The sequence below is a fragment of the Harpegnathos saltator genome, unplaced genomic scaffold (assembly GCF_003227715.2).
Source record: "Harpegnathos saltator strain DR-91 unplaced genomic scaffold, Hsal_v8.6 scaffold701, whole genome shotgun sequence".
Classification (NCBI taxonomy): Eukaryota; Metazoa; Arthropoda; class Insecta; order Hymenoptera; family Formicidae; genus Harpegnathos; species Harpegnathos saltator.
This window is the reverse complement of record NW_020230540.1, coordinates 46054-73136: the sequence shown is the minus strand read 5'-3', so window position 1 is coordinate 73136 and position 27083 is coordinate 46054. Positions and strand designations below refer to the sequence as shown.

Sequence of the window (27083 nt, the reverse complement as noted above, 5' to 3'; positions counted from 1 at the left end):
TTCAGCCTCCCCCAATCGCCTCCAGACGCTGTGTTGTCAAATGTTATCTGTGACTGCTTCTTGTAATGAAATAAGTACGTGTTGTGTTGTGTTATGTTACTGATGGCGATTGATAATCCCTGGGAGAAACACATGTTTATTTATGTATTTTTTCTAAGGCTTGGCAGTCGCCAAAGAAATATTCATCGATCGACCGTGATTAATTATGGTTAATGGTGATTATGTTTATTAATGTCTTTTTCTCCTTTAATTCCAAGTGCGAAAAAGACCAGAAGAAAGAGATTGATAGGCAGAACTTGCTATCATTTGTATGCGCGTTTCCAACATTATTGCCAGTTGTAAAAATCTGTTCTGTTGTGACACACAATACAGATTTTTCATTGGCAATGAATATTGGAACGCAGCTAGTGTAGCGAACAGCTGATTAAAAGGCATCTCACATTGACACCCGCGTCTCAAGATGAGTTGCGACGTTCCTGTCTACCTTTTGTATTCGACCCGTAATAAGGTAACTATTTTTACCAATAATTTAAAAAATAAGCTTCAGACAGAGTTTTGTAAAAAGAAAAAGTGTATTAGAATTATCAGGATTTTATAGTTTTTTTTTATGGTTCTGAATCACTCTGTATCAGCCTTTCGACCATACTCTTTCTCCTCCTTTTTCTCCGCCATCTTTTTATTTTCTTGTAATGACGTTCAATTCTGTTAAAATATTACGTTTGTCAGATGTTTGAACATACAAGTTGTGGGAAATAGATGGAAACCTTTAAAAATTTCGAAAGATGTAAGTTTTACAGAAAAGTGTTTCAGACAAAAATTATAAGGCTCAAAACAATGTATTTACTGATCTTATCAGTTTGACCTTGAGTGACGTTGCCAAGGTCGGGATAAGGTCAAGGTATTTTGTTTTAACAGAAACCTCCATTTTTATTATATCGTCTTTATATACCAATTAATTCGAACAACATTTGTCTGAAACATTCTTTTATTTACCTAATATGTTTTGAGATATTTAAGGAAAACTTGATGACTTTTTCAATTAACTTACGATATTTCGCTAACTATTTGTCAGAAGAAAAAATGGTACTAGACGGTTTTACTCTATTTGATTTCAGGAACATATTGTTACAATAGTTTTTTAATTTTTGCTAACTTATTGACTTTTGGAAATTTCAAAATCATCAAATTAACAAAAGTCAGGATACTATTGTAACAATATATTCTTGAGACCAAATAAAGTAAGAAAGTCTAATACCATTTTTTCTTCCGACAAATAGTTGGCGAGATATCATAAGTTAAATATTGAAAAAGTTTCCGAATTTTCCTTAAATATCTCAAAAAATATTAAGCAAATAGAAATATGTCAGACAAAGTTATTAAAATTAATTGGTAGAAAAAGATGATATAACTCAAGGTCAAACTGATAAGATCAGTAAATATATCGTTTTGAGCTTTATAACTTTTGTTTGAAATACTTTTCTGTAAAACTTATATCTTTCGAGATTATTAAGGGTTTCCATTTTTTTTCTTCACCCTATATATTTATACACTACACAAAGTGTTTATTACATACATATAGAGTGATATATAATTTTGTGGAAAAGACTGACATAGAGGTTTAATTTCTTCTGAAGAAATACCACATTCAAAGACTGGCATTTAGAACAAAGTTCGGGCGTTTTTGGCTAGAACGTTTATTGGCTGAACAATGATGAAGTCTCAAGTATACAGCGTGAGGCCATTTTAATTTATGCACTCTGATAACTTCGAAGATTATGGAAATATCGAAAAATGTCCAAAAGGAAAGTTATAGGGTTCGTAGGGGGTCAACTGATGGTGACCTTGACTTTGACCTTGAAGGGCATTTTCAAGATAATTTAAAGGTCAATTTTGTTTTTCTGAATAGAAACCTCTTTTTTTTTACCGCGGATTTGGAAAGAGCGGGAAATTTTACGTTCAAATATGTTATCATGTTAAGGGTCAACGTAAATCTTAGGGATCATCTTATAGGTTTTTAGGATTATTGAGCACAAATCAAAAGTTAGAATAAAAAAAAGCAGCAACAAATTACGCCTGTGATTAACCTACAAAATTGTAGTTACCAGAATTTACCAAGTGGAGGTAACAATGCGATTTAAAACTCTTGGTGTGCTGGATTAACGTGAGTCTCCTTGCCTCTCACGATTCGGGATGCTGGATTAACATGAGTCCCCTTACCTCTCACAAAGAATTAAAGCAATTGCTCGAAAACCCATTTTGTCTCTATTTTGCTGGATACATTAACCAATTCTTCGCTGAAAATGCCGAACTGTTTTTAATAATACTGCCCTTGGGATATTTTGGCAGGCGGTTCGGATTCTACCCATCATATTTTTTCTACTGGTTGGTGCCTATTCGTACACAATATTTTTCAGATAACCCCATAAATAGAAATCAGGCGAAGTCAAATCTGGAGATCTTGCTGGTCATGCAACAGTTCCGTCATGGAACCTCTCCGCTGACAGATAGTCAACCATATTTGAGATGGAATTTGAGGAAGATACTTCTCCAAGAATAAGAATTTGTAGAAAATAAATTTTCTTTTCAGGAGAAAAATAACTACTTGAGTACTCTCTTGTAAGTAAGAATGAATAATTTCGAATAATTTTGCAATCATCCAATACCACATATCAGGAAATTAGCAACAAAATGATTCAAGTTGGTATTTGATGAAATTGAATAAATTCCAATCTAGGAACAAAATCAAAGCAAAAAAGATTAATTCCTCTCAACAATAATTTATCGATGTTATTCCATTTCAGAGCACACGTAAGGATTCATCGAATAATAAAGGCTAAGACTTGATAGTAACTATTATTCTCAGATTCGATTAGGTCAAAACTTGAGTAAAATATGAAACTAGTCTCATGATCGATTATGAGCTATTTGACCTTCAAATGATCTCTGGAGGTCGACCTAATTCAATTTGAATACGACATTACTCGCTTTTTCTGAGCCTGGTCAAGTTCTATGAACTCTGAAACTTCTATTTGGGTCATTACTTAACCTTCAGATTACTCCTAGAGGTCACGTTGATCGTTAACATGATAACATTTAAACGTAACACTTTCCGCTCTTTCCAAATCCGCGGTCGAAAATAAGGATTTCTACACTACTCAAAACAATTAGAAGAGCGTTTTAAAACTTGCAAAATTTGATGGTTTTTAAGCTATATTTCAGCTTGGGGAGATCGTAGAACAATGTTACCAAGGCCAATGTTAACAGGGCGCATTTGAACGGGTGAAACCGCGACTTTAAAGAGTCTAAGGTTTCATTATTCGTCTCATCGAACTGTTTTTGTTGTGAAGCTTAAAATCAAGTCGTGAAAAACTTGTGGAAATTTCATGATTTTGTAACCATACACGAAAACAGGGATGGAAATAAAAATGGCAACACACTCGCTTTGAAGTGGGAAACTTCCCCTTTAAAACGCCGCAAGGAATATTGTTCTATCATACCTTAGAGCCGAGTTGTCGCATTTCGAAGTTACCCCTGCATTTTGCAAAATTTTTAGCAACACCGCCGGCATTTATGTTATCCGATGTGCACCACGAGGAGATTGCTCGGTCGGATTTTGCACATCATGTGTATGGTATATGTGTACGTTAATATGAAGTGTGCGTGATGTGTATGTGTGTGTGTGTGTATGTGTGTGTCAGCAGAGATAAGGACCCTCTTCTATTAAAGCGATTACTTGCGTTACTTCATTTTTGCTAAGATGTCTCATTTTCATGTATGTAAATGTATATAAATTGTGTTACTTAAGGTTAATTACCTGAAAACATATTTAACAGGTAAAAGGAAGCTTTTACACTAGTAAACTTGCATCACATCAACTCGCAAGTCTGTAATAGACTCTAACGTGAGAAACACAATTTATGTATCTACATTGTATATATGCATGTATAAAAATGAGACGTTAGCGAAAATGAAGTTGCGCAAGTAATCGCTTTAATGATAAATCTCAGCGATACGTTGCTTACAGATTTAATGTGAATCGATCTGTCGTAGCTCGTGTTTGGGCACGCTACCAAGAGACTGGGAGCTATCAACGAAGAAGAGGCCAGGGTCATAGACGTGTGACATCTATTCGGGAGAACCGTCAAATTGTTAACACGACTCTAAGAGGACGTACAGTAACTGCTAATTACATCAGAGCCAATTTGTTTCCAAATCGGTCCATAAGTGATCAGACCATCCGAAATCGCTTAAGAGAAGCTGACTTTAGATCGCATAACAGAGCGCGTGTTTCAATGTTAACGGTTATCCATCGACGAGTTTGTTTCGAATATTCCAGAGCTCACGTCGTCTGGATTCAGAGGTAGTCGAGTTCTTTTTACGGATGAATCCCACTTTTGCCTCTTTATATAATGATAGACGAATTCGTGTCTGGCGTCGACGTGGAGAAAGATTCGTCCGTGCCTGTGTCGCACCAGTTCGAGCGTTTAATGGAGGCTCGGTGATGGTTTGGGCAGGGGTCAGTACAACCCAACAGACGAACTTAGTGGTGATACCTCCTCCGGGCATGACAGCAGTCTGATATATCAATGAGATTTTGACACACTTCATATTAACGTACACATACATCATACATGTGATGTGCAAAATCCGACCGAGCAATCTCCCTATGGTGCATATCGGATAACGCGAATGCCGACGGTGTTGCTAAAAATCTTGCAAAATGCAGGGGTGACTTTGAAATACGACAACTTGGCTCCAAGGTATGATAGAACAATATTCCTTGCGGTATTTTAAAGGAGAAGTTTTCCACTTCAAAGCGAGTGTGCCATTTTTATTTCCATCCCTGCTTTATTCGTATATGGCTACAAAATCATGAAATTTCCAAAATTTTTCACGACCTGATTTTGGGCCTCACAACAAAAACAGTTCGATGAGATGAATAATGAAACTTTAGTCTCTTTAAAGTCGATACTTCACCCGTTAAAATGCTCCCTGGAACACTTCTACGACCTCCCCAAGCTGAAATATGGCTTCTTAAAAACCTTATCAAATTTTGCAATTTTTAAAGCGCTCCCTTAATTGAGTAGTATATTAAGGAAAACAAAGTTGACCTTCAAATGACCTTGAAAATGCTCGTCAAGGTTACCATCAATTGACCTTCTACGAACCCTATAACTTGCCTTTTGGACATTTTTCGATATTTCTATAATCTCCGAAGTTATCAGTGTGGATAAATTAAAATGGCCCATCCTGTATATCTGTTTCTTTTTAAATCCTATGAGTACATACTAATTCATTGAAAAAAATAAGTCTATATAGTTTACGAATTATTTGATGATTTAAATTAAGTAGGATATTCTGTTGTACAATTCATTTTTTTATTATGGAGATAATTTGTTTATTATAGTATACGTCTTTACACCACAAAGTCCAACAATCGTCTACAAGAAAACATGTCTCATCGACCATTCCAGTTCTATATTGGGTGCTACTTTTGTACCACGTCTCAAAGAAAGGCGCAATCCTTCAACTGGTCGATGGCAAACAAAATCACAACTTTTCTTTCTAGATTCCAACCAGGTATGTTTATGCAGGCATAATCTATAATTCTTATTGTAACTTGGCGTTTGTTTCAATATACAGGATGTCTCATTTTATTTTTGACAGTCAAATATCTCGAAAGATATGGAAGATATAGAAAAATGTTTCAGACGAAAGTTGTATAGTTTCAAAGGGGACATAAAATAGCTATATCAGTTTGTACAAACGTGGCCACTTTTAAAATATCCACTGATCATTACTTTTCTGAAATGGAAACCTGAATTTTTTATTATGTCATCCTTTTCTATCAATTAATTTGAACAATTTTTGTCTGAAACATTTTTTTATTTGCTTTTCTAGATACTTTTTTAGATATTTCAGAAAACTTGGCAATTTTCAATATTTAACTTACAATATCCTGCTAACTGTTTGTTGGAAGAAAAAATGGTACTAAACTGTTATATTCTACTTAGTCTCAAGAATATACTTTTACAATAGCGCCCTGACTTTTGTTAACTTGCTGATTTTTGAAAATTTCAAAATCATCAAATTAATCAAATTCAGGGCGCTGTTGTACCAATATATTCTTGAGACCAAATAGAGTAAAAAAGTCTAGTACTATGTTTTCTTCCGACAAATAGCGAGAGATCGTAAGTTCAATATTGAAAAAGTTTTCCTTAAATATCATAAACTACGTAATGTATGTTCCATGTACTCTTTTATAACATGTTAATTCATCACAATAAATTCTCGTTTTGTTTTGCTTTTCCCATGTTTACGTTTTCATCTTCGATCTCTCGCGGATTGAGAAACAGCTGACAGAGTTGTTATTTCTTGCACGACATACTTTTTAGTAGTAGTTCTTCAGTCCTAAATGCAACGAGATTAAACAAAAAACTATGAAAACAAAGGGAGAAATGATTGGTATTTTCCGACATTTTAAGCTCATCAAATGGGTGATAAATGAGCTGTCGTCGTCAGATTTGATATCGTCAGATAAAAACAAGTTTTGGTGCGCAGGGTGGAGCCCCGCGCCAGTGTACGGTATTACACGACAATCGTGCGCACCACGCCATTGGTCGACTTTCCTCGTTAATAACTTTGTTATTAATGGTCGGAGAAAGAAATGAAAGAGGAACTTTTGGCTTAGAATTTCACTCTTTTCCACACTCTCAAAGAATAATCGTGCGTTTTGAGACATCCTGTGTATATTTATATATAAGGTATTTGAAAAGAATGGAACCCCCTTATCTCCAGAAGTACTCACTTTCATGGAAAATAATCCGAATAAAAGTAGAGGTCATGGAGTACTATCTTTTGGTGACCTTAAAATTGACCTTGAACTTGACCTTGAATGTCATTTGAAGGTCAACTCGAAATTTTCAAATGGAAATCCCAATTTTTTATTACACTGTCTTTTTTTACCAATTAATTTGAACAACTTTTGTCTAACAAATTTTTTTTGTTCGCTTAATATTTAATTTACTGATTTTTGGAAATTTTAAAATCATGAAATTAAAAATCAGCGCTATTGTAACAATATTTCTTGAGACTAAATAGAATAAAAAAGTTTAATACCATTTTCTTTTCGATAAACAGCAAGATATTGTAACTTAAATACTGAAAAAGTTACCAAGTTTTTCTTAAATATATTGTTGCGCTCACTCTCGTACTCGCACTTGCACTCAGGTAAATGAAAACACTCGCGTGAAAATAACGAGCTTTACTATTTACAGCGCAGCTCACTCAAGCTTTAAACAAGAATAATTCTCTGATCTACAATTCTCGCGTTTGTCTACGATGACAGCTTACCGGAGACTCTCTGTCAGCTGTTGTTGTTTTCTTCTTATCGATTTTCCGTCGTTTAGACAATCTTCGTTGAGTTGTCAAAATCAGTATCAGATGCCTAAGGCTCACGGACAACGGACGCTGCCACAAACCTTGTGGCTCGGACACAACAATATTAAAAAATATTAGGAGTACAAATAAGTTTCCACCGTTTGACAAAAGATGGCCCCACCAGAAGGTTATGTTGAAATTGTCAGATGTAAAACGTAATATCGTAAGTTTGGACATATGGTAACAACATAACCTTGAAATATTAGTGACTCCGTATCAGCATCACATAATTTTTTTCGTTTGAAAATGTCAAGTTTTGTGTCGAATAAGCGTCATTTGCGGGAACTTTTGATTTACTTCTTTAATTTGAAGAAATCTGCAGCTGAGGCGCATCGATTGCTTGTAGAAGCATATGGTGAGACTGTTTTAAGTGAGAGAAGTTGTCGTGAGTGGTTTCAAAAGTTTAAAAGCGGTGAGTTTGACGTGGAAGACAAAGAACGTAGTGGAAGGCCGAAAGTGCACAAAGACACGGAATTCGAAGCATTGTTGGAAGAAGATTCGTGCCAAACGCAAGAAGAACTTGCACTTACATTAGAAGTGACTCAATAAGCAATTTCACATCGTTTAAAATCGTTGGGAATGATTAAAAAACAAGGAAATTGGGTTCCATATGAACTGAAGCCGAGAGACGTTGAACGCCGATTTTGCACGTGTGAAATGCTGTTTGCCAGGCATAAAAGAAAGGGTTTTTTGCATCGTATAGTCACTGGTGATGAAAAATGGATCCACTACGATAACCCAAAGAAGAGAAAATCATGGGGACCACCTGACCATGCTTCAACATCGACAACCAAACCGAATATTCATGAAAAAAAACTCATGCTGTGTATTTGGTGGGATCAGCTTGGTGTCGTGTATTATGAGTTGCTCAAACCGAGCGACCATTACTGGAGCTCTCTACCGAACACAGTTAATGAGATTGAGCCGAGCACTCAAGGAAAAACGCGCTCATTACTACTTCAGACACGACAAAATTATTCTCTTACATGACAACGCTCGGCCACATGTTGCAAAACCGGTCAAAACCTATTTGGAAACACTTAATTGGGAAGTCCTACCCCACCCGCCGTATTCACCAGACATTGCCCCTTCCGATTATCACTTGTTCCGGTCGATGGCACATGGCCTGTCTAAGCAGCATCATATGAAGATACTAAAAATTGGGTCGATTCGTGGATAGCCTCAAAAGATGAAGAGTTCTTCCGACGTGGTGTCCGAATGCTGCCAGAAAGATGGGAAAAAGTGGCTAGTGATGAACAATACTTTGAATAAAAAATAATGTACCGTTCTTTCACAATAAATTCCTAATTTTTGATAGAAAACGGCGGAAACTTATTTGTACTCCTAATATTAGGTAAATAAAAAATGTTCTAGACGAAAGTTGTCCAAATGAATTGGTAGAAAAAGATAGTGTAATAAAAATTAGGGTTTCCATTTGAGAATGTCGAGTTGACCTTTTTTCTTTTCTTTTTGATCATGGTGGGAAAATCCTCATGGATACCCCCGCCCCCAAGGGGCGGGGGTTATGCCGGATTCTTACCGGCTAAAACCCCACCGGGATGTTTGCCAGGCGGGCCGGAGTGTGGGGAGTCGGGGGAACTGCGCCTACACTCCCTTCCCGACACTCCGGCCTTGGGGCTCTAAAGGAGTTCCTTACCCAAGTGCCGCGCCCCCTCCCACAAAGGGAGTCGGGAGCGCGGCGCCCCGACCGGTCGTCCGGTCGGGTTGGTCTCTTGGTTCCTAATTGGAGAGAGGGGATACCCACCCTCTTTCCTAGCCCCCCTCTCTCCCGGAGGGGGGCGGGGATGTCGAATTGACCTTCAAATGACCTTGAAAATCGACCTCTAGGTCAAGTTCAAGGACATCATCAAGTTCATCACTTAGAATATTGAAACTTTTGTTTTACAACGGGAGGACGCATCGACCGGGAAACGGTTTGGAACGAAACTTACGGAGTTAATAGTACTAGACTACTAATAACTCATGGTAATAGCATACGACGCAATACCTTTTTGTTTTCGAGAAAAAACGATCTAAAGAAAAGAGTCAACAAAGTGTATGAGTTAGTAAGAAGGATATTTAACGAAGCGGCGTAGCGCAGCAGCGAAGGTAACGGGTTATCGACGTGACGGCTAAGGTTCGATCCCTGTTATATGGTTTATTTTTTTATTCTGTAAGCATAAAAATGAAACAGAAAACATTAATAAATAATAAAACTGCGTTTCTTCAATATATTAGTGTTTGTTAAATATATTATTAATGATTTAAATTGCAAAAAGACCGTAAATCTTATCTATAAAATATATAGTGTATGAGAAAATTTTTATATAATTGCAATGGAAATAGGAATACAAATATTGTTATAAAATATATAGGAATGCTACTAACCCTTTGCGGTCGATGCCGCCACAGTGGCGGCATTCGTAAGTCGTCGTAGAAGTCGATGCCGCCAGGCTGGCATTCATGATCGCCTGGCGTGCAGCACGGCAAATGAGGCTAGCGATAATGAAAGAAAACTATCCTCCCGATGCTAGATTCAAATGTTTAGATCAACTTACAGATATCCATGTTTATCGATCTCTTCGAAATCAGCCGATCGCAAAGAGTAAAACTAGTATGAGATAATTTTTCGTAATCTTATATCGTATATATAAAATATTTATTTCTGTTACAATTCTCTATGTTGTATTGAAGTCGTGTTGTATTGAAGTTATGTTATGTCTTTATCTTTTCTGGCAATCTCCCTCCAAAAACTTCTTTTGTGTCATTCTAAAGGATCATTAAGAATGACGAAATGATTCGAGCATCGGAACAGTCGTCAGTAAAGCAAGCAGCAGTGTGCGTTTACTAGTGATACAGAGTAATTCGGTGATCATATTTAAATTACATATATCATAACAATGTCAGACAATCCTTGAACAATTGCTAAAAGAAAGATCTTTTGAATATGAAGATTTTAAAGGTGAATTCACTAATGTTCTCGTATATGCGAATTCTATTTACGAGAATAATGAATTATTATCGAAAAATCCTCCAGCGAAAATATATATTTTTACTCCTATTCCCATTGCAATTATTATATAAAAATGTTCTCATACACTATATATTTTATAGATAAGATTTAGGGTTTTTTTTGCAATTTAAATCATTAATAGTATATTTAACAAACACTAATATATTTAAGAAACGCAGTTTTATTATTTATTAATGTTTTTTGTTTCATTTTTATGCTTACAGAATAGAAAAAAACCATACAGCAGCGATCGAACCTCAGCCGTCACCTCGGTAGTCCGTTATCTTCGCTGCTGCGCTACGCCGCTTCGTTGAATATCTTTCTTACTAACTCGTACACTTTGTTGACTCTTTTCTTTAGACCGCTTTTTCTCGAAAACGAAGAGGTATTGCGTCGTATACTATTACCATGAGTTATTAGTAGTCAAGTACTATTAACTCCATAAGTTTCGTTCCAAACCGTTTCCCGGTCGATGCGTCCTCCCCTTGTTAGATATTTTTCTTGAAAACTGGATCATTCAAAATTATTCAAGTGTTCCGGTACTTTTTCTTTACCCTATATACAGGGTGTTTCATTTTAAACGATCCAGCTCAATATCTCGAAAACTAAACCCAGTAGACAAAAATGTTTCAGACAAAAGTTGTTTGGCTCGAAGGGGGATGTAAGTTGATGCCATTGATTTGACTCTGGATAGTCCTCTGAAGGTCACGTGAAAGTCACCTTCAATTTTTTTAAATAGAACCTCCTATTTTTCATTACTTATTCTTATAGGTCATCTCGAGAGCTTTCCAATATACTATAACTAAATTACTTTTCGTTAAATACTCGTTAAGTTGTAAGACAAGATCGGGATTAATTCGACCTAGTACGCCCACCTTCTTTCGTGGTGGATCCCCCTTCGATGCGTTGCAAAAACGTGTCCAAGCGCCCGGGGGCAGCCAAAACATAGCGTCAACCCCGGGGCTTATTTGTATGATTTGCACCGGATAAGGAGAGGCAACAGTAGAGGCCGGCATACATGGATAGCAGGTCTTAAAGGATAGCAACCTTTGACTTTGAGAGACCTCCAGCTTGTACCACTAGGTACAAGTATTGGGTGAGTGCAAAAGTTAGTGCGGAATTTGTGAGTAAAAGTCACACAGTGATTAGGCAAACAAAAATCTTTATTCAATCAATGATATATTCTCCATCGTTTTCTATAATCTTTTCCCAACGTTCTGGCAGCATACGGATGCCTCGATCATAAAAACTGCGTGGTTTAGATTCGAAGAACGAAGAGACGCCGTTTTTTAAGGCCTCCAAAGAGTCAAAGTTTTTTCCATTTAAATAATTTTGCAATGACCGGAACAAGTGATAGTCAGATGGTGCGATATCAGGAGAATACGGTGGATGCGTTAAGACATCCCATTTCAGGCTCTTCAGTTTGCGCAGCGTCTTTTTCGAAACGTGTGGTCTGGCGTTGTCGTGATGAAAGACGACTCCCTTGCGATTTGACAAAATCGGACGTTTCTCTTTTATTTCTCGATTCAGATTGGTTAATTGGCGACAGTACTTGTCCGAATCAATCGTTTCGCCAGCGGGGAGAAGCTCGAAATAGATTATGCCCTTGCAATCCCACCAAACAGAGAGCATCACCTTCATCGGGTGCAAACTGGCCTTTGGCATTGCGTCACCATGCTCACCTGATTGTTTCCATGTCCGTTTGCGCTGAACATTGTTGTAGAGGACCCATTTCTCATCGCCCGTCACTAGTAGATCCAAAAACGACTCGTTATTGAGCCGCCCGAGTAAAGAAACGGCTGCAGAAATTCGCTTGATTTTGTTCTTCTCGGTCAGCAAATGGGGCACTCATATATCGAGCTTCAAATCGAATCCCATCTTTTTTAAACGCCGAAAAACGGTTGATCGGTCAACGTTTAGTGCTGTAGCAACTTCTTCTGTTGAAATTCACGGATTATTGAGCACTAAAGTACGCAAAACATCGTCATCAATGTCAGAAGGTCGACCAGAGCGTGGCTCGTCTTCAAGGTTAAATTCTCCGCGCCGAAATTTAGCAAACCATTTTTCCACAGTTCGTTTAGCTAGTGCTTCATCCTGATAAACATCCTGAATGTTTTTTACGGCTGCGGCAACGTTTATTCCCTTCCGAAACTCGTAAAGCATAACATGCCGTAAATGCACCTTATCGATACTCATTTTTAAAGTGATATTTCTCGAAGCAGTTTGTATGAAAACAAATGATTTTTTTTTTATAACAGCTGAAGACATCACCTTTCCAACGTTATATAATATGTAGATGGAAGTATTAATGACAACACTTTACAACGCTTATAACTCCATCTATTGAAACTCCGCACGAACTTTTGCACTCACCCAATACAATGCCTCTCTCTCTAGTCGCCATGCGCTCGGGATAGCACTAGAGATGTCGCTTCTGAACGACATCTCTTAACGTTATCTAGGGAAAGGAGAATGTCGTGAGCGTGGAGCGTCAGGTAGCTCAGTGGTTCAGAGCAGTCGCCCGGCAAGCGAAAGACCCGGGTTCGATTCCCCCGGTCTAGCGACTACCGCGCTCTCGATATTTTTCTCTCTTCGGAACGAAAATAAGATTCAGGTCTCGAACGCACGGCGTCCCGTCGCCACCTAGTACGCCCTCCTTCTTTCATGGATCGATTAAGGCAAGATCGGGACTGATCCGACCGGCTAAGGCAAGATCGCGCGGAACTGATCCAGACGATCCGATCAGAGTCTAGTTTTCATGTGAAAGAATTATGATCTTAATAAGTGTTCAAATATGTGTCCATTATTATCCACACATAATTGAACTCGACGTTCAAATCTGTCAACTGTCGGTAAAACTATATATTTCTTGGAAATGCTACAGCAAGCAAGAGTTACGCTCCATCAAATTCTCTCTTGTGGGTGTTTTTGAATATACCACATTCTTCAAGTATCCCCATAAAAAGAAATCTGAACTTGACAGTCTGGAGATCTAAGACACCATGACACTGGTCCACCGTGTCTTATCTATCTACCTGGGAATGCGAGATCTAAATGATATCTATCTCTTCTACTCCGCGCAGGCGCATCGACCTGTTGAAAGAACATACGTAGTCCTGTGTCCAGATCGATATCTTCAAGCAATGCCGGCAATCTTTGTTGTAGAAAGTGTAAATAATTGTTACCATTAAAATTTTCGTCAAAGAAATAAGGCCCGAGAGGGTTTCCGTTTAATATACTACATCATATAATGAGGCTCCAGTGATGTTGATGATAAACTTCTCGATACCAATGTGGGTTTTCAATAGACCAATAGTGAGAATTATGCCGATTTAATTGTCCAGTGTTGTGAAAAGTTGCTTCATCATTAAATAAAACAAATCTGAAAAATATTTGAACATGATTTAACATTATTTGTGCCCACCTACGAAATTCTAGTCTTTGTTGAAAATCATTGAATGTTAATTCAATGTTATGTCAGAGTGATATAGTAAGAATAGTAAGGATGGAAGTTATGACTGGTCAAGATCCTGTGACTTGTTGATTTCGGAATACTTAATTCTCATTCAATTTGACTCGTTAACATGTGTGGATTAATAGTTATCATTCCCAATACGGCAAGTACTGTTGGATCATCCTTTTCTGGTACATTAATATAATGTCTTTGTCATTTTTGACGTTGACGTTGCTGTTGACGCAATATAAGCCTGGAAATCATACAATGATTTGGATGTCGTCTATGAGGAACTCGATTACGGTACAATATCGCTGCTTGTCGATAGATATTATGGCATTCTCCAAGTACCAGAATAATATCAACAATTTCGTTCGAAGTATAATCCAGCATTTTGCGTACATTAAGTTACAAGATAAAGTAAGAGCCGATAGATATTATTATTCTGGTTGATATTGGACGACTAAGGCAAATTTAAGCATTTATGGATCATCCTTTACATCAGTCATCATGAATCAGTCCCAGTTGGATGGACCAATTAAGGCAGAAAATATTGCAGTACAAAGTACTGCGTACTTTGTACGCAAAGTACTGAGTACAAAGGAATTGAGTAATCCTTTTGGAGGTGGTTATTCTGCTGATACGATGGGATATGAGTCTCAAATTCTCGGTAACTCGTGGGAGAAAAATTGCATAAAAAATAAATTTATAAAAAAACTATGATTACTACAAGGATGAGAATATGCAAAGGAGCGCACTGTCGGCGTGAGTGTGTTGAGTTAACCAATTGAGTTATGAGGGATGAGTGCTCTGGGAAAGAAAAACTTAAGTAACTCACCTTGGATATCATGATTAGTAATCAAATTATTCAAATTGCTCGTAATCCTAATTTTACGTAATCTCATATTTGGATTAGAAATCCAAATACATCATACATGGACATCATCCAAATGATGACGTCAGAGGAATAGCATCAGTTAAAAAGCCTAAAGACTGACTTAAGCAAGTATGAATGTCAGTTATGAAAAGACATCTCGAGTCTTCCAAACACAATTTTATCATCGAACATTGGTATTGCAGTAATTGAACATCTCAATTAGATAACGATGATAAGCGCATCAAGTAACCAGTAATAAAATTCAGAAATTGATAATTTCGAAACAAGTATGTTTAATCTGAAATCATTGCTATAGATCACTGATTTTGAATAGTCAAATTGAAATAAAAGTTGTAACTCAAACTTTTTCACAAGTCATATTCGAGTTAACAACTATAATTCAGTTCCACTATCCTACCTTTAAATTTTATATCTACATATTTTTAGGTTATAATTTTTAAGGTATGTATGTAGAAATGGTTATTCAAATGACAATCCACTGTATTGCAACTTTCAAGCCTTATAACTTAACACGTACTTAACGAAAAGTAACTTATAGTTATAGTGTTTTGGAAAGTTCTCGAGATGAGCTATAAGAATATGTAATGAAAAATAAGTTTCATTTAAAAAATTGGAGGTAACCACGTGACATTCAGAGGACTATCCAAAGTCAAATCAATGGCATCATCTTATGTCCTCATTCAAACCAAACAACTTTTGTCTGAAACATTTTTGTCTACTGGGTTTAGTTTTCGGGATATTGGGCTGGATCATTTAAAATGGGACACCCTGTACATATCTCTATATACTGATTGTATGTGTATGTATATATATATATATATGTGTGTATATTATTTCTTACGTAGGAGTTGTTTACACTGGAAGCAGCAGCTGAAATGGGCATTAATTTGGAGATTCTTTTAAATAAAAGAAGCACGCCGTTATATATATCTGATACATCTGATATTATAGAAAGTCAAATATCAAGCAAACAGGATGTCGCATCAGTTCATGAACATATTGGCACATCAACAAAAGAAGTGGTGAAAGATGTAAGTATAATTTGGTTTTTATATTTAATTTTATACAGAAATTCTTAGAAATCGTCCATTTTGTGTTTGGTGTTTACCTTCTAAATTGGTACAAATTATATTGAATTACAAGTATCTTTTTAAATACTTAAATTTTAAATCTTAAGTTAATAAATCTTGCACATTAAGTTTGGTATTAAATACAAAATCTGCTATGTACTTTGTAAAAATTATTTAATCAGAAACACTTGAGCTTTATTGAGAAATGCTAGTCTTTGGATGTGACATTACTTGAGAGAAAATTAAATTTCTATATTAGTCTTTTACAAAATTATATACATATAATTATAAAGGGTGTCCCATTTTAATGTCCCACCCAAATAACTTTTTATTATTCAAGTTTCAAGGAAAATGATCTGAATAAAAGTTGTAGGGATTTAAGTGAGCTATCTTATGATGACCTTGACTTTAACCTTGACCTCTGTTTTTAAGGTCATTTGAAGGTCAACTTGCGTTTTTTAAATGGGAACTTTTATCTTTTATTATACTGTTTTTTTCTACTAGTTAATTTGAACAACTTTTGTCTAAAGCATTTTTTTATTTGTCTAATATTTTTTTAGATATTTGAGGAAAACTTGATAACTTTTTCAATATTTAACTTACGATATCTCGCTAACTATTTGTCGGAAGAAAAAGTATTAGACTTTTAGAAAAGGTATTAGACTTTCTTGCTTTATTTAATTTAAAAAATATATTGTTACAATAGCGCCTTAACTTTTGTTAACTTATTGATTTTTAGAAATTTCAAAATCATCAAATTAACAAAAATTGCTATTGCGCTATTGCGCTATTGTAACAATATATTCTTGAGACTAAATAAAGTAAGAAAGTCTAGTACCACTTTTTCTTCCGACAAATAATTAGCGAGATATCGTAAGTTAAATATTAAAAAAGTTACCAAGTTCTTCTGAAATATCTAAAAAAATATTAGATAAATAAAAAAATGTTTAGGCAGAAATTGTTCAAATTAACTTGTAGAAAAAAACGGTGTAATATAAAATAAGGATTTCCATTTAAAAAACATAAGTTGACCTTCAAATGATCTTGAAAATAGAGGTTAAGGTCAAAGTCAAAGTCATATGGTAACTCACTTAAGTCCCTACAACTTTTAGTCAGATCATTTTCCTTGAAACTTCAATACTGACGAGTTATTTGGGATGGGATGTTAAAATGGGATATCCTGTATACCAGGTGTGTCGGTAATTCCTTTCCGGTTTTTTCGCTAAAGAAAACACGTTATTTACAATGGATAGTTAAAATATATTTATTCAAAGTATTGGCCATTTGATTCTATACATTTTGCCCATCTCTCAGGCAATTTATGGATGCCATTCCAAAAGAACTGTTTCTCCTTTGAGCTAAACCATTCATCGAGCCATTTTTTAACTTCTTCGAAATCGGCGAAGTACTGCTCTACAAGCGCATGCCCCATCGATGCGAAAAGGTGGTAGTCGGATGGAGCCAGGTCTGGAGAGTACGGCGGGTGCGATAAAACTTCCCATCCATCCAAGTGATTTCAACACTTCTTTGACTGGTTTTGCTGTATGAGACGGCACGTTGTCATGCTGCAAAATCACCTTATCATGTCTTTGAGCGTATTGTGGACGTTTTTCGATCAATGCACAGTTCAAATTGATCATTTGTTGTTGGTAGCGATCAGTATTAACTCCTGTTTCTCCAGGTTTCAACAGTTCATAATATACGACACCAACCTGGTCCCACCAGACACAGAGCATGGTCTTGCGACCAAAGCGATTTAGCCTTGCAGTCGATGGGCCGCCTTCGCCAGGTGATAACCATGATTTTTTTCGTTTGGGATTTTCGAAATAAATCCATTTTTCATCACTCGTTACTATTCGATGCAGAAATGACTTCCTTTCATACCTTTGAAGCAGCATTTCACTGACGATTTTTCGATTTTCCAATTGCCTATCATTCAATTTATGTGGCACCCATCTTCTCATCTTTTGGATCTTTCCCATCGCTTGTAATCGTTCACAAATTGCTACTCGGCTCACATTCAACTTTTCTGCCAATTGTTTTTGAGTTTGTGTTGGGTCTTCATCCAATAACTCCTGCAATTCCGCATCTTCAAACGCTTTCGGCCTACCAGGACGTTTTTTGTCTTGAACGTTGAAATCACCACATTTGAATTGTCGAAACCACGTTTCACATGTTCTTATGGTTGGAGCATGCTCACCGTAAGTCTCTACCAGCAAACGATGACTTTCAGCGGCTTTTTTCTTTTGATTAAACAAGAAAAGTAATGCGTGCCGCAAATGCACATTTTCAGGCACAAAACTCGACATTTTAAAAAATTATTAATCTATAACGCTGTTATTTTAGCGGAACGTAACTTGTGTAGTTTTGAGGTTAATGTCAGTAGAATAAAATGGCATATATATCAAATCATAACATTGCATACTTATGGCTAGTGACATCTGTTGCAAAAACCGGAAAGTAATTACCGACATACCTGGTACAGGGTGTTAGAAAAGTCTGAAAACGGTTAAATATCTCGAAAACCAAACCTTTCTGAAAAAAATGTTTCCAACCAAAGTTGTACGGTTTTAAAAGTTCTATTGAATGATCATATCCATTTGACCTTGAGTGGAGGGGTCAAGGCGAGGTCAAGGCCAATATGATTTTTTTAAAGGGAACACCCTATTTTTTATCACATTATTGAAGATGACAGCGTCGTTTCCAAAACATTACTTGATGATCGATTTTTGTTGAGAATTGTCTGAGTTATGAGCTTTAGAATTTACGGTGCCGCCAGCATTAATATTATCCAGGATGTACTGCATAGAGGTTGCATGGTCGGACTTTACACCCCTGCGTGTGTGTGCGCGCGCGCGTGTGTATATGTGTCAGCAGAGATAAGGACCCCGTGGTTCATCACTCCCGCAGTATTTAATGACTCCAAACCCTCTCTGTTGTGTGTGTGTGTGTGTTTTTAACTAATACTTTTCCAAACCGATGGATAGGAAGACGTGGAGGAATAAAGTGGCCTTCTAGATCACCAGATCTTTCTCCATTTGATTACTTTTTATGGGAGTATGTTAAAAACAATGTGTATGCAATGAAACCTGCTAACTTGGCAGATCTTAGGGAACGCATACAGCACCAACTAAATCTTATCTCACCAGAAATGAGATGAAACATTTTAAATGAATTTCATTTACGATTAGGTCATTGTGAAGTAGCAGATGGGAGACAATTTGAACATTTAATTCAATAAAAACCCGTCTATATACACACGCGCACGCACACACACACACACACACACGCACACGCACACGCACACACCACACACACCACACACACACACACACCAGAGAGGGTTTGGAGTCATTAAATACTGCGGGAGTGACGAACCGCGGGATCCTTATCTCTGCTGACATACACACTCAAAAAATATTACGCAAATAAGGAAATGTTTCAGACGAAAGTTATTTAAATTAATTGGTAGAAAAAGACAGTGTCATAAAAAATTGAGGTTTCCATTTATGAAAAGTAATGATCAGTGAATATCTTGAAAGTGGTGCAATTTGTAAACAAAATCGTATAGTTGCTTTATGTCCCCCTTGAAATTATACAACTTTGTCCGAAACATTTTTGCTGAAAATGTTTCGTTAAAGAATTATCGAAATGCGTTTAAAATGAGACAACCTGTATAAATGACATTTTGTTACAACGTATAGATGTAAATGTTTATAAACATTTCACAATTAGTAGAATATTCTAATGGAATAACATGTTGTAACAGAATCTATAACCAAAATGAGTAGAAATTTTGGTAAAACTTTAGGGGACTTATCTCAAGTAACCTCTTTGTTTTTGTTAAGGGGGGGGTCCTCATGGATACCCCACTCCCCTTGGGGGAGGGTGAGGTTATGTCGGACTCTTACCGGCTAAAATTCCCCCGGGGTGCCTGCCAGGCGGGCCGGAGTGGGGGGAGTCGAGGGAACTGCGCCGGCACTCCCTCGCCGACACCTCGGCTGCCGCGACCCTCCCCCTTTTCAGGGGGAGGGCGCGACGCCCGGACTGGTTACCCGGTCGGGTTGGCCTTCTGGTCCTGTTGGAGGAGAGGGGGAACACCCACCTTCTCTCCTAGCCCTCCACTGCTCGTTAGTCAAAGGGGGCGGGGAGTGGGGTCCGTCCCCAACCGAGACACCCTTCCCCTCTTCCCTACCATCTCAGATAACCTTACCCGTTACATATATTATTAAGGACACTCTTTTGAGTAATATTCAAAAGGTTTTAGCCGTCGATTATTATTTATTAAAAAGTTATAAATAAGAATTATAAATGGGATTATATAGCTAGAGCCTATTTTCTTTAGACACAATGTACATTAATCCTTTGAAGCACAGCGGGACTCTGGAGTCCCACCTTTTTTGTTTCATTTTATTACGTTTTTCAGATATAAAGAACTCGATTTTTTTGCTATTTTTTGTGTTTTCATTTGAGTATTATGTTATTAAGTATGTTGTAATGTGTAATTCTCATAAATTGTTTATGAGATTGTTTATATAAATAGTTAAATGCAAAAAACAATGTTTTTCGCATAAAAAATCCGTGTCAGAGAAAACTATTATAGCTATATGGGTGATAATTTATATCCTGTGATTTTCGAAGTTGCCGTTTGTGAATCCAGGGTCAGAATTTCCAAATTCAAAATGGCAGATCCAATATGGTAGACAGAAATGTTAAAAATGTTTTGATTTCGCCAGAAATAGATACATGGAGGTTTTTTGGGTCCCGATTACAAATTTGTTGTCAGATTTGCGAAATTCAAAATGGCGAATACAATATGGTGGACAAAAATATTAAAAGTCCTTCGATTTCGACAGAAATAAGTATATGGAAATTTTTTGGGTCACTGATTACGAATTTGTTATCAGATTTCCAAAATTAAAATCCATAATATATCAAAGTTAGCCATTTGAAGTTGCCATATTGAATCTGCCATTTTTTAATTTTGACTGTATTTGTCATTTGTGATCGAAAAAACGTATACCGAATTTGATACATATCCATAATATTGTTACGCTCAAGCGTCGTTTTCCTCTCACTCACGATCACCCGCGTAAATAGTAAGCAACACTCCCGTGAACAAATAACAAGGACTCTTTAATATAAACAAAGCTTTGTACAAGGCTAGCAAACGAGAACAATTATTCAGAGGAAATTCTCAACGTAATTCGACCGAACCGCTCGATCGCTTCACAGAAAGTTCCCCTTGCTGTAAACAACAAAAACAACGTAACAACGGTTGCTAAGATGAGCGCCGACACAATCTACGTTCGTCAAGACGTATATACGAAAGCGTAACAATATCATATCAAAGTTAGCCATTTGAAGTCGCCATATTGAATCCGCTATTTAGAGTTTTAAAATTTTAACTCCAGAATCGTGATCAGCGACCCAGAAAACCTCTATATACATAATCCGTTTTTTTAATATCGCATAGAAAAATTTGTGCTTCAAAGAATTAAATATTAAACAGTACATATCAGGTGTAGTAAAAAGAAATCCATTATTTTTCCAATAGATGGCTTTAGTTATCTGTATCTCGCATTGTATAAGTCCGATCGGGCTCCACTGGATGGCGTTAGAAAGATGAGATTTCGTACTAAAAAAACTTGTCTGACAGTTTTGTGATTAGTTGACTCAGTTTTGTTTGAGCGCGCGTCAAAGATGGATACTAGCAAAGAGAAAATACGCTATATTTTACAGTTTTTCTTCGATAAAGGCGAAAACGCAAGCCAGGCAGCTGAAAATGTGAATAGTGTTTATGGTCCTGATACTGTAACAGCCAATCACGCGCAATTTTGGTTTCGTCGATTCCGTTCCGGTAATTTCGATGTCAAAGATGCACCACGCACTGGAAGGCCAATTGTCGAAAATATCGATAAAATCATGGACATTGTCGAGTTCGACCGTCATGTAAGCACTGTTTCGATTGCCCAAGAGCTAAAGATTGCACAAAAAACCGTTTGGAACCATTTGAATAAGCTGGATACAAAAAGAAGCTCGATGTATGGGTGCCACACGAGTTAACGAAAAAAACCTCATGGACCGAATTTCCATCTGCGAATCGTTGCTGAATCGCAACAAAATCGATCCATTTCTGAAGCGGTTGGTCACTGGTGATGAAAAAAGTGGATCACTTACGACAACGTCAAGCGAAAACGGTCGTGGTCGAATCGCGGTGAGCCGGCGGAAACGGTGGCCAAGCCAGGATTGACGGCCAGGAAGGTTTTGCTGTGTGTTTGGTGGGATTGGCAGGGAATTATCTACTATGAGCTGCTCCCCTAAAACTCTTAACTCGGAACTGTACTGTCAACAATTGGACCGTCTGAAGGAAGCAATCGCCCAGAAGCGGCCAGCTTTGGCCAATAGGAGAGGAATTGTGTTCCATCAGGACAACGCCAGGCCACACACATCGATAGTGACTCGCCAGAAGCTCCGGGAGCTTGGTTGGGAGGTTCTTATGCATCCACCTTATAGTCCGGACCTGGCACCAAGTGATTACCATCTGTTCCTGTCCATGGCGATCAATTTTTGGTGGTGAAAAATTCGTTTCAAGAGAGGCTTGTGAAAATCGACTGTCTCAATTGTTTGCCAATAGGGACGAGAGCTTCTATGAGAGAGGCTTAATGAAATTACCTTCAAAATGGCAACAAGTTATCGAACAAAACGGCGCATATTTGACCTAAATCGGATCATTCTAACTATGGTAATTAAAGCCTTCAATTTCATGCAAAAATAATGGATTTCTTTTTACTACACCTGATATATATGGGGCATTCTTTGCGGAACCGACCACCCTTTCTCGCCAAATTTGGTTTCAACCAAAAAATTCTTTCCGGGGCTGAAAATTTTCTTGATGATGTCTACTTTCATTAGCCGTGTGGCCTTTTCGGAAATTCTCAATGGCGGATTCAGAATGGCACCAGCAAACGCGGAAGAAGGGGAAAAAATTAGAATGATTCCTTCTCTCCACGATTGGTTTTAACAAAAAAAATGTTTCCGGGATTCTAAATACTCTTTGTGATATAGACATTCATTAGCCGTGTGGCCTTTTTGAGAATTCAACATGGCGGATCCAATATGGCGGATGAAACATCAAAACTGAAAATTTTACAGTTGCAAAAATATGATCATATTCTATGTCAAACTTTGAATACAAATGCTCTCTTGCGATTTTTCGATTAAACGCATCGTTGTAGAAAGAAAAATTCATGAACATTGAAATGTTAGTTAAACCTAGAAAAGCTGAATTTCAAATGTCGTATCGAAGAGTGTAGAACCCATCAGATAAAAATTGCGGTCGTGATGAGAATATTTTGGAGTGGCTAAATACAAATCCGGGATGAAAGTTGCTAAATTCAAAATGTCGGATCCAATATGGCGGATGAATATCGCTTGAAAACAATTGAGCATAAGCTAACCAATCCTATGGGAACGCAGTGATCAAAGTAATGAAAATTAAACCGTTCATTCGTGCTGTTTGGCCTTTTTACAAAATCAAACCTGTCAATTTGATATGACGGCAGCTTACGAAAATGGAGAAATGCGAGTCTTCTTAGTATAAATGTATATTACATTTATAAAATAATTAAAAAAAAAATTTTTTTCATCTAGTAGTGTTTCAAAATATAAAACTACATGTAGATCAAATTCGGTAAATAGATTCTGGATTTATTTGCGTACATTTAACTGGCTAGCCTGCTCTTAGCGTTACCCGGGGTCAACGAGGTGGACGTGGCAGGAATCTGATCCCTGTGTGTATGTGCGTGTGCGTGCATGCGTGTGTGTGTGTGTGTGTGTGTGTGTGTGCTTTGAGTGGATGGTTACGCGTGTAACTGAATGATGGTTGTGTGCTCGCAATTCATTACGAAGTTTTCAAAGAAAACTTTACACCTTCTTCATCATTCGAGAATTGCTTCATTAAGAGTGTATTTTCTGCAACTACTGAAAAGGAATGATTTTTTTGTATTTTTGGTATTGCAAGCGCTGAATCAAATCTTTTCTTTAATTTTCTGCTAATTTTTTGGTGTTCGGTTTTGCTGAAATAAAATATCTGTATCGTTTTAAAATGCTTTATAAAAAAAAAATTTATCATAAATAAATAAAGATGTATGAAGCGTCGGAGCAGATCACGTACAATACCATTTTATAAGAAGAGATCCGCCTCGTTGGCGATATATGTAACCGCCTAATTTATATGGAATATTCCTTGAACTATTATCGAAGTCCCTACAAAAGCCAGATTTTGCAATCCAGCCGTCAAAAATTCATAATATTTTAATAAAGCATGCGTTGTACGAAAAATCGTAGCGAGTCCCGCGAAATACCATGTTACAAGAAAAGATATTTTGCCTCGTTGCACTCATATATTACTACCAAATTGTTACAACATATTTCTGGATCTATTTCTGAGGTCTCTACAAAGCCAGATTTTGCAATCAGGCCGTCTAACTTTTATTATAAATAAATAAATATGCATCAAGCGTCAAGGTGGATCACGCGAATACAATTTCACAAGAAGAGATATTCTGCCTTGTTGGCGTAATATATGTAACCGCCGAATTGATATGGAATATTCCTTGAACTATTATCGAGGCCCTTACAGAGCCAGATTTTGCATTCCGGCCGTCAAAAATTTATCATATATTAATAAAGCGTGTGTCGTACGAAACATCGCAGCGAATCCCGCGAAATACCATGTTACAAGAAAAAATATTTTGCCTCGTTGCTGTCATATAACAGCACCAAATTGTTATAACCTATTTCTCGATCTATCCCCGAGGTCTCTACAAAGCCAGATTTCACAATCAGGCCGCCTAACATTTATCGTATATAAAAGACTGTACCGGGCATTGCAGTATGTCACTTAAAATTTTGAAAATTTTAATAGATTTTAATTTTAATAAATTTAAAAATTTTAATATTTCAAATTGACAGGCTTCATTTTGGAAAAAGGCCAAACAGCACGAATAAACGGTTTAATATTCATTACTTTGATCACTGCGTTCCCATAGGATTAGTTAGCTTATGCTCAAAAAAAAAAATTATTTAAAAAATTTTTAAAAATATTTAAAATTTTAAATATTTCAAAATCAATACTGAAAATTTTGCAGTTGCAAAATTTTATGATCATATTCTACGTCAAATTTTGAATACAAATGCTCTCTTGCGATTTTTTGATTAAACGCATCGTTGTCGAAAGAAAAATTCATGAACATTGAAATGTTAGTTAAACCTAGAAAAGCTGAATTTCAAATGTCGTATCGAAGAGTGTAGATCAGATAAAAATTGCGGTCGTGATGAGAATATTTTGGAGTGGCTAAATACAAATCCGGAATAAAAGTTGCTAAATTCAAAATGTCGGATACAATATGGCGGATGAATATCGCTTGAAAACATCGTTTTTTAAAATTAATTAAAAATTTTGAAATTAAAAATTTTAAATTAATAGTGTTTCAAAATATAAAATTGTAAGTTTTGAAAATCGTTTTAAAATGTTTTTTAAAAAAGAAATCATTTTAAAACGATACAGATATTTTATTTCAGCAAAACCGAACACCAAAAAATTAGCAGAAAATTAAAGAAAAGATTTGATTCAGCGCTTGCAATACCAAAAATACAAAAAAATCATTCCTTTTCAGTAGTTGCAGAAAATACACTCTTAATGAAGCAATTCTCGAATGATGAAGAAGGTGTAAAGTTTTCTTTGAAAACTTCGTAATGAATTGCGAGCACACAACCATCATTCAGTTACACGCGTAACTATCCACTCAAAGCACACACACACACACACACACACACACACACACACACGCATGCACGCACACGCACATACACACAGGGATCAGATTCCTGCCACGTCCACCTCGTTGACCCCGGGTAACGCTAAGAGCAGGCTAGCCAGTTAAACGTACGCAAATAAATCCAGAATCTATTTACCGAATTTGATCTACATGTAATTTTATATTTTGAAACACTACTAGATGAAAAAAATTTTTTTTTAAATTATTTTATAAATGTAATATACATTTATACTAAGAAGACTCGCATTTCTTCATTTTCGTAAGCTGCCGTCATATCAAATTGACAGGTTTGATTTTGTAAAAAGGCCAAACAGCACGAATGAACGGTTTAATTTTCATTACTTTGATCACTGCGTTCCCATAGGATTGGTTAGCTTATGCTCAATTATTTTCAAGCGATATTCATCCGCCATATTGGATCCGACATTTTGAATTTAGCAACTTTCATCCCGGATTTGTATTTAGCCACTCCAAAATATTCTCATCACGACCGCAATTTTTATCTGATGGGTTCTACACTCTTCGATACGACATTTGAAATTCAGTTTTTCTAGGTTTAACTAACATTTCAATGTTCATGAATTTTTCTTTCTACAACGATGCGTTTAATCGAAAAATCGCAAGAGAGCATTTGTATTCAAAGTTTGACATAAAATATGATCATATTTTTGCAACTGTAAAATTTTCAGTTTTGATGTTTCATCCGCCATATTGGATCCGCCATGTTGAATTCTCAAAAAGGCCACACGGCTAATGAATGTCTATATCACAAAGAGTATTTAGAATCCCGGAAACATTTTTTTTGTTAAAACCAATCGTGGAGAGAAGGAATCATTCTAATTTTTTCCCCTTCTTCCGCGTTTGCTGGTGCCATTCTGAATCCGCCATTGAGAATTTCCGAAAAGGCCACACGGCTAATGAAAGAAGACATCATCAAGAAAATTTTCAGCCCCGGAAAGAATTTTTTGGTTGAAACCAAATTTGGCGAGAAAGGGTGGTCGGTTTCGCAAAGAATGCCCTATATATATATATACACAGTCTGTCCCAGATACGATGAGACTGGTTCCATCAAAGTTCTTAGCGCAGCGATATCTATGAGTGAATGATGGTAGATGAATGTTCTACCCTTCATCTACTTAACCTCAAAATTTGAGCGAATTCGGTTGATATTTCACTGTGGTTTGACATTTTATGTAAAATCACTTTGTGTACGTCAGTCGAAAAACCAACATGGAACATGTTTTAAATTGGGTAAAAGTGGTGCAGAAACGTACGAAACGCTAAAAAATGTGTACGGGGATGAATGCATGTCCCGTGCACAGGTTTTCCGTTGGTTTGGCCGATTCCGTGACGGTCGTGAGGACCT

General features: G+C 36.7%; 1 protein-coding gene across 1 annotated transcript in view; it reads left to right on the top strand.

Annotated features, from left to right (window-relative positions):
• l(2)05287 (WD repeat-containing protein l(2)05287) overlaps positions 1-27083 on the top strand; it is a 106431-nt gene that overhangs the window by 52817 nt on the left and 26531 nt on the right. Inside the window, exons 12-13 of the mRNA XM_025305585.1 lie at positions 5408-5580; positions 15651-15836. Coding sequence (XP_025161370.1) covers positions 5408-5580; positions 15651-15836 — 359 coding nt within the window. The remainder of the gene's footprint in view (positions 1-5407; positions 5581-15650; positions 15837-27083) is intronic.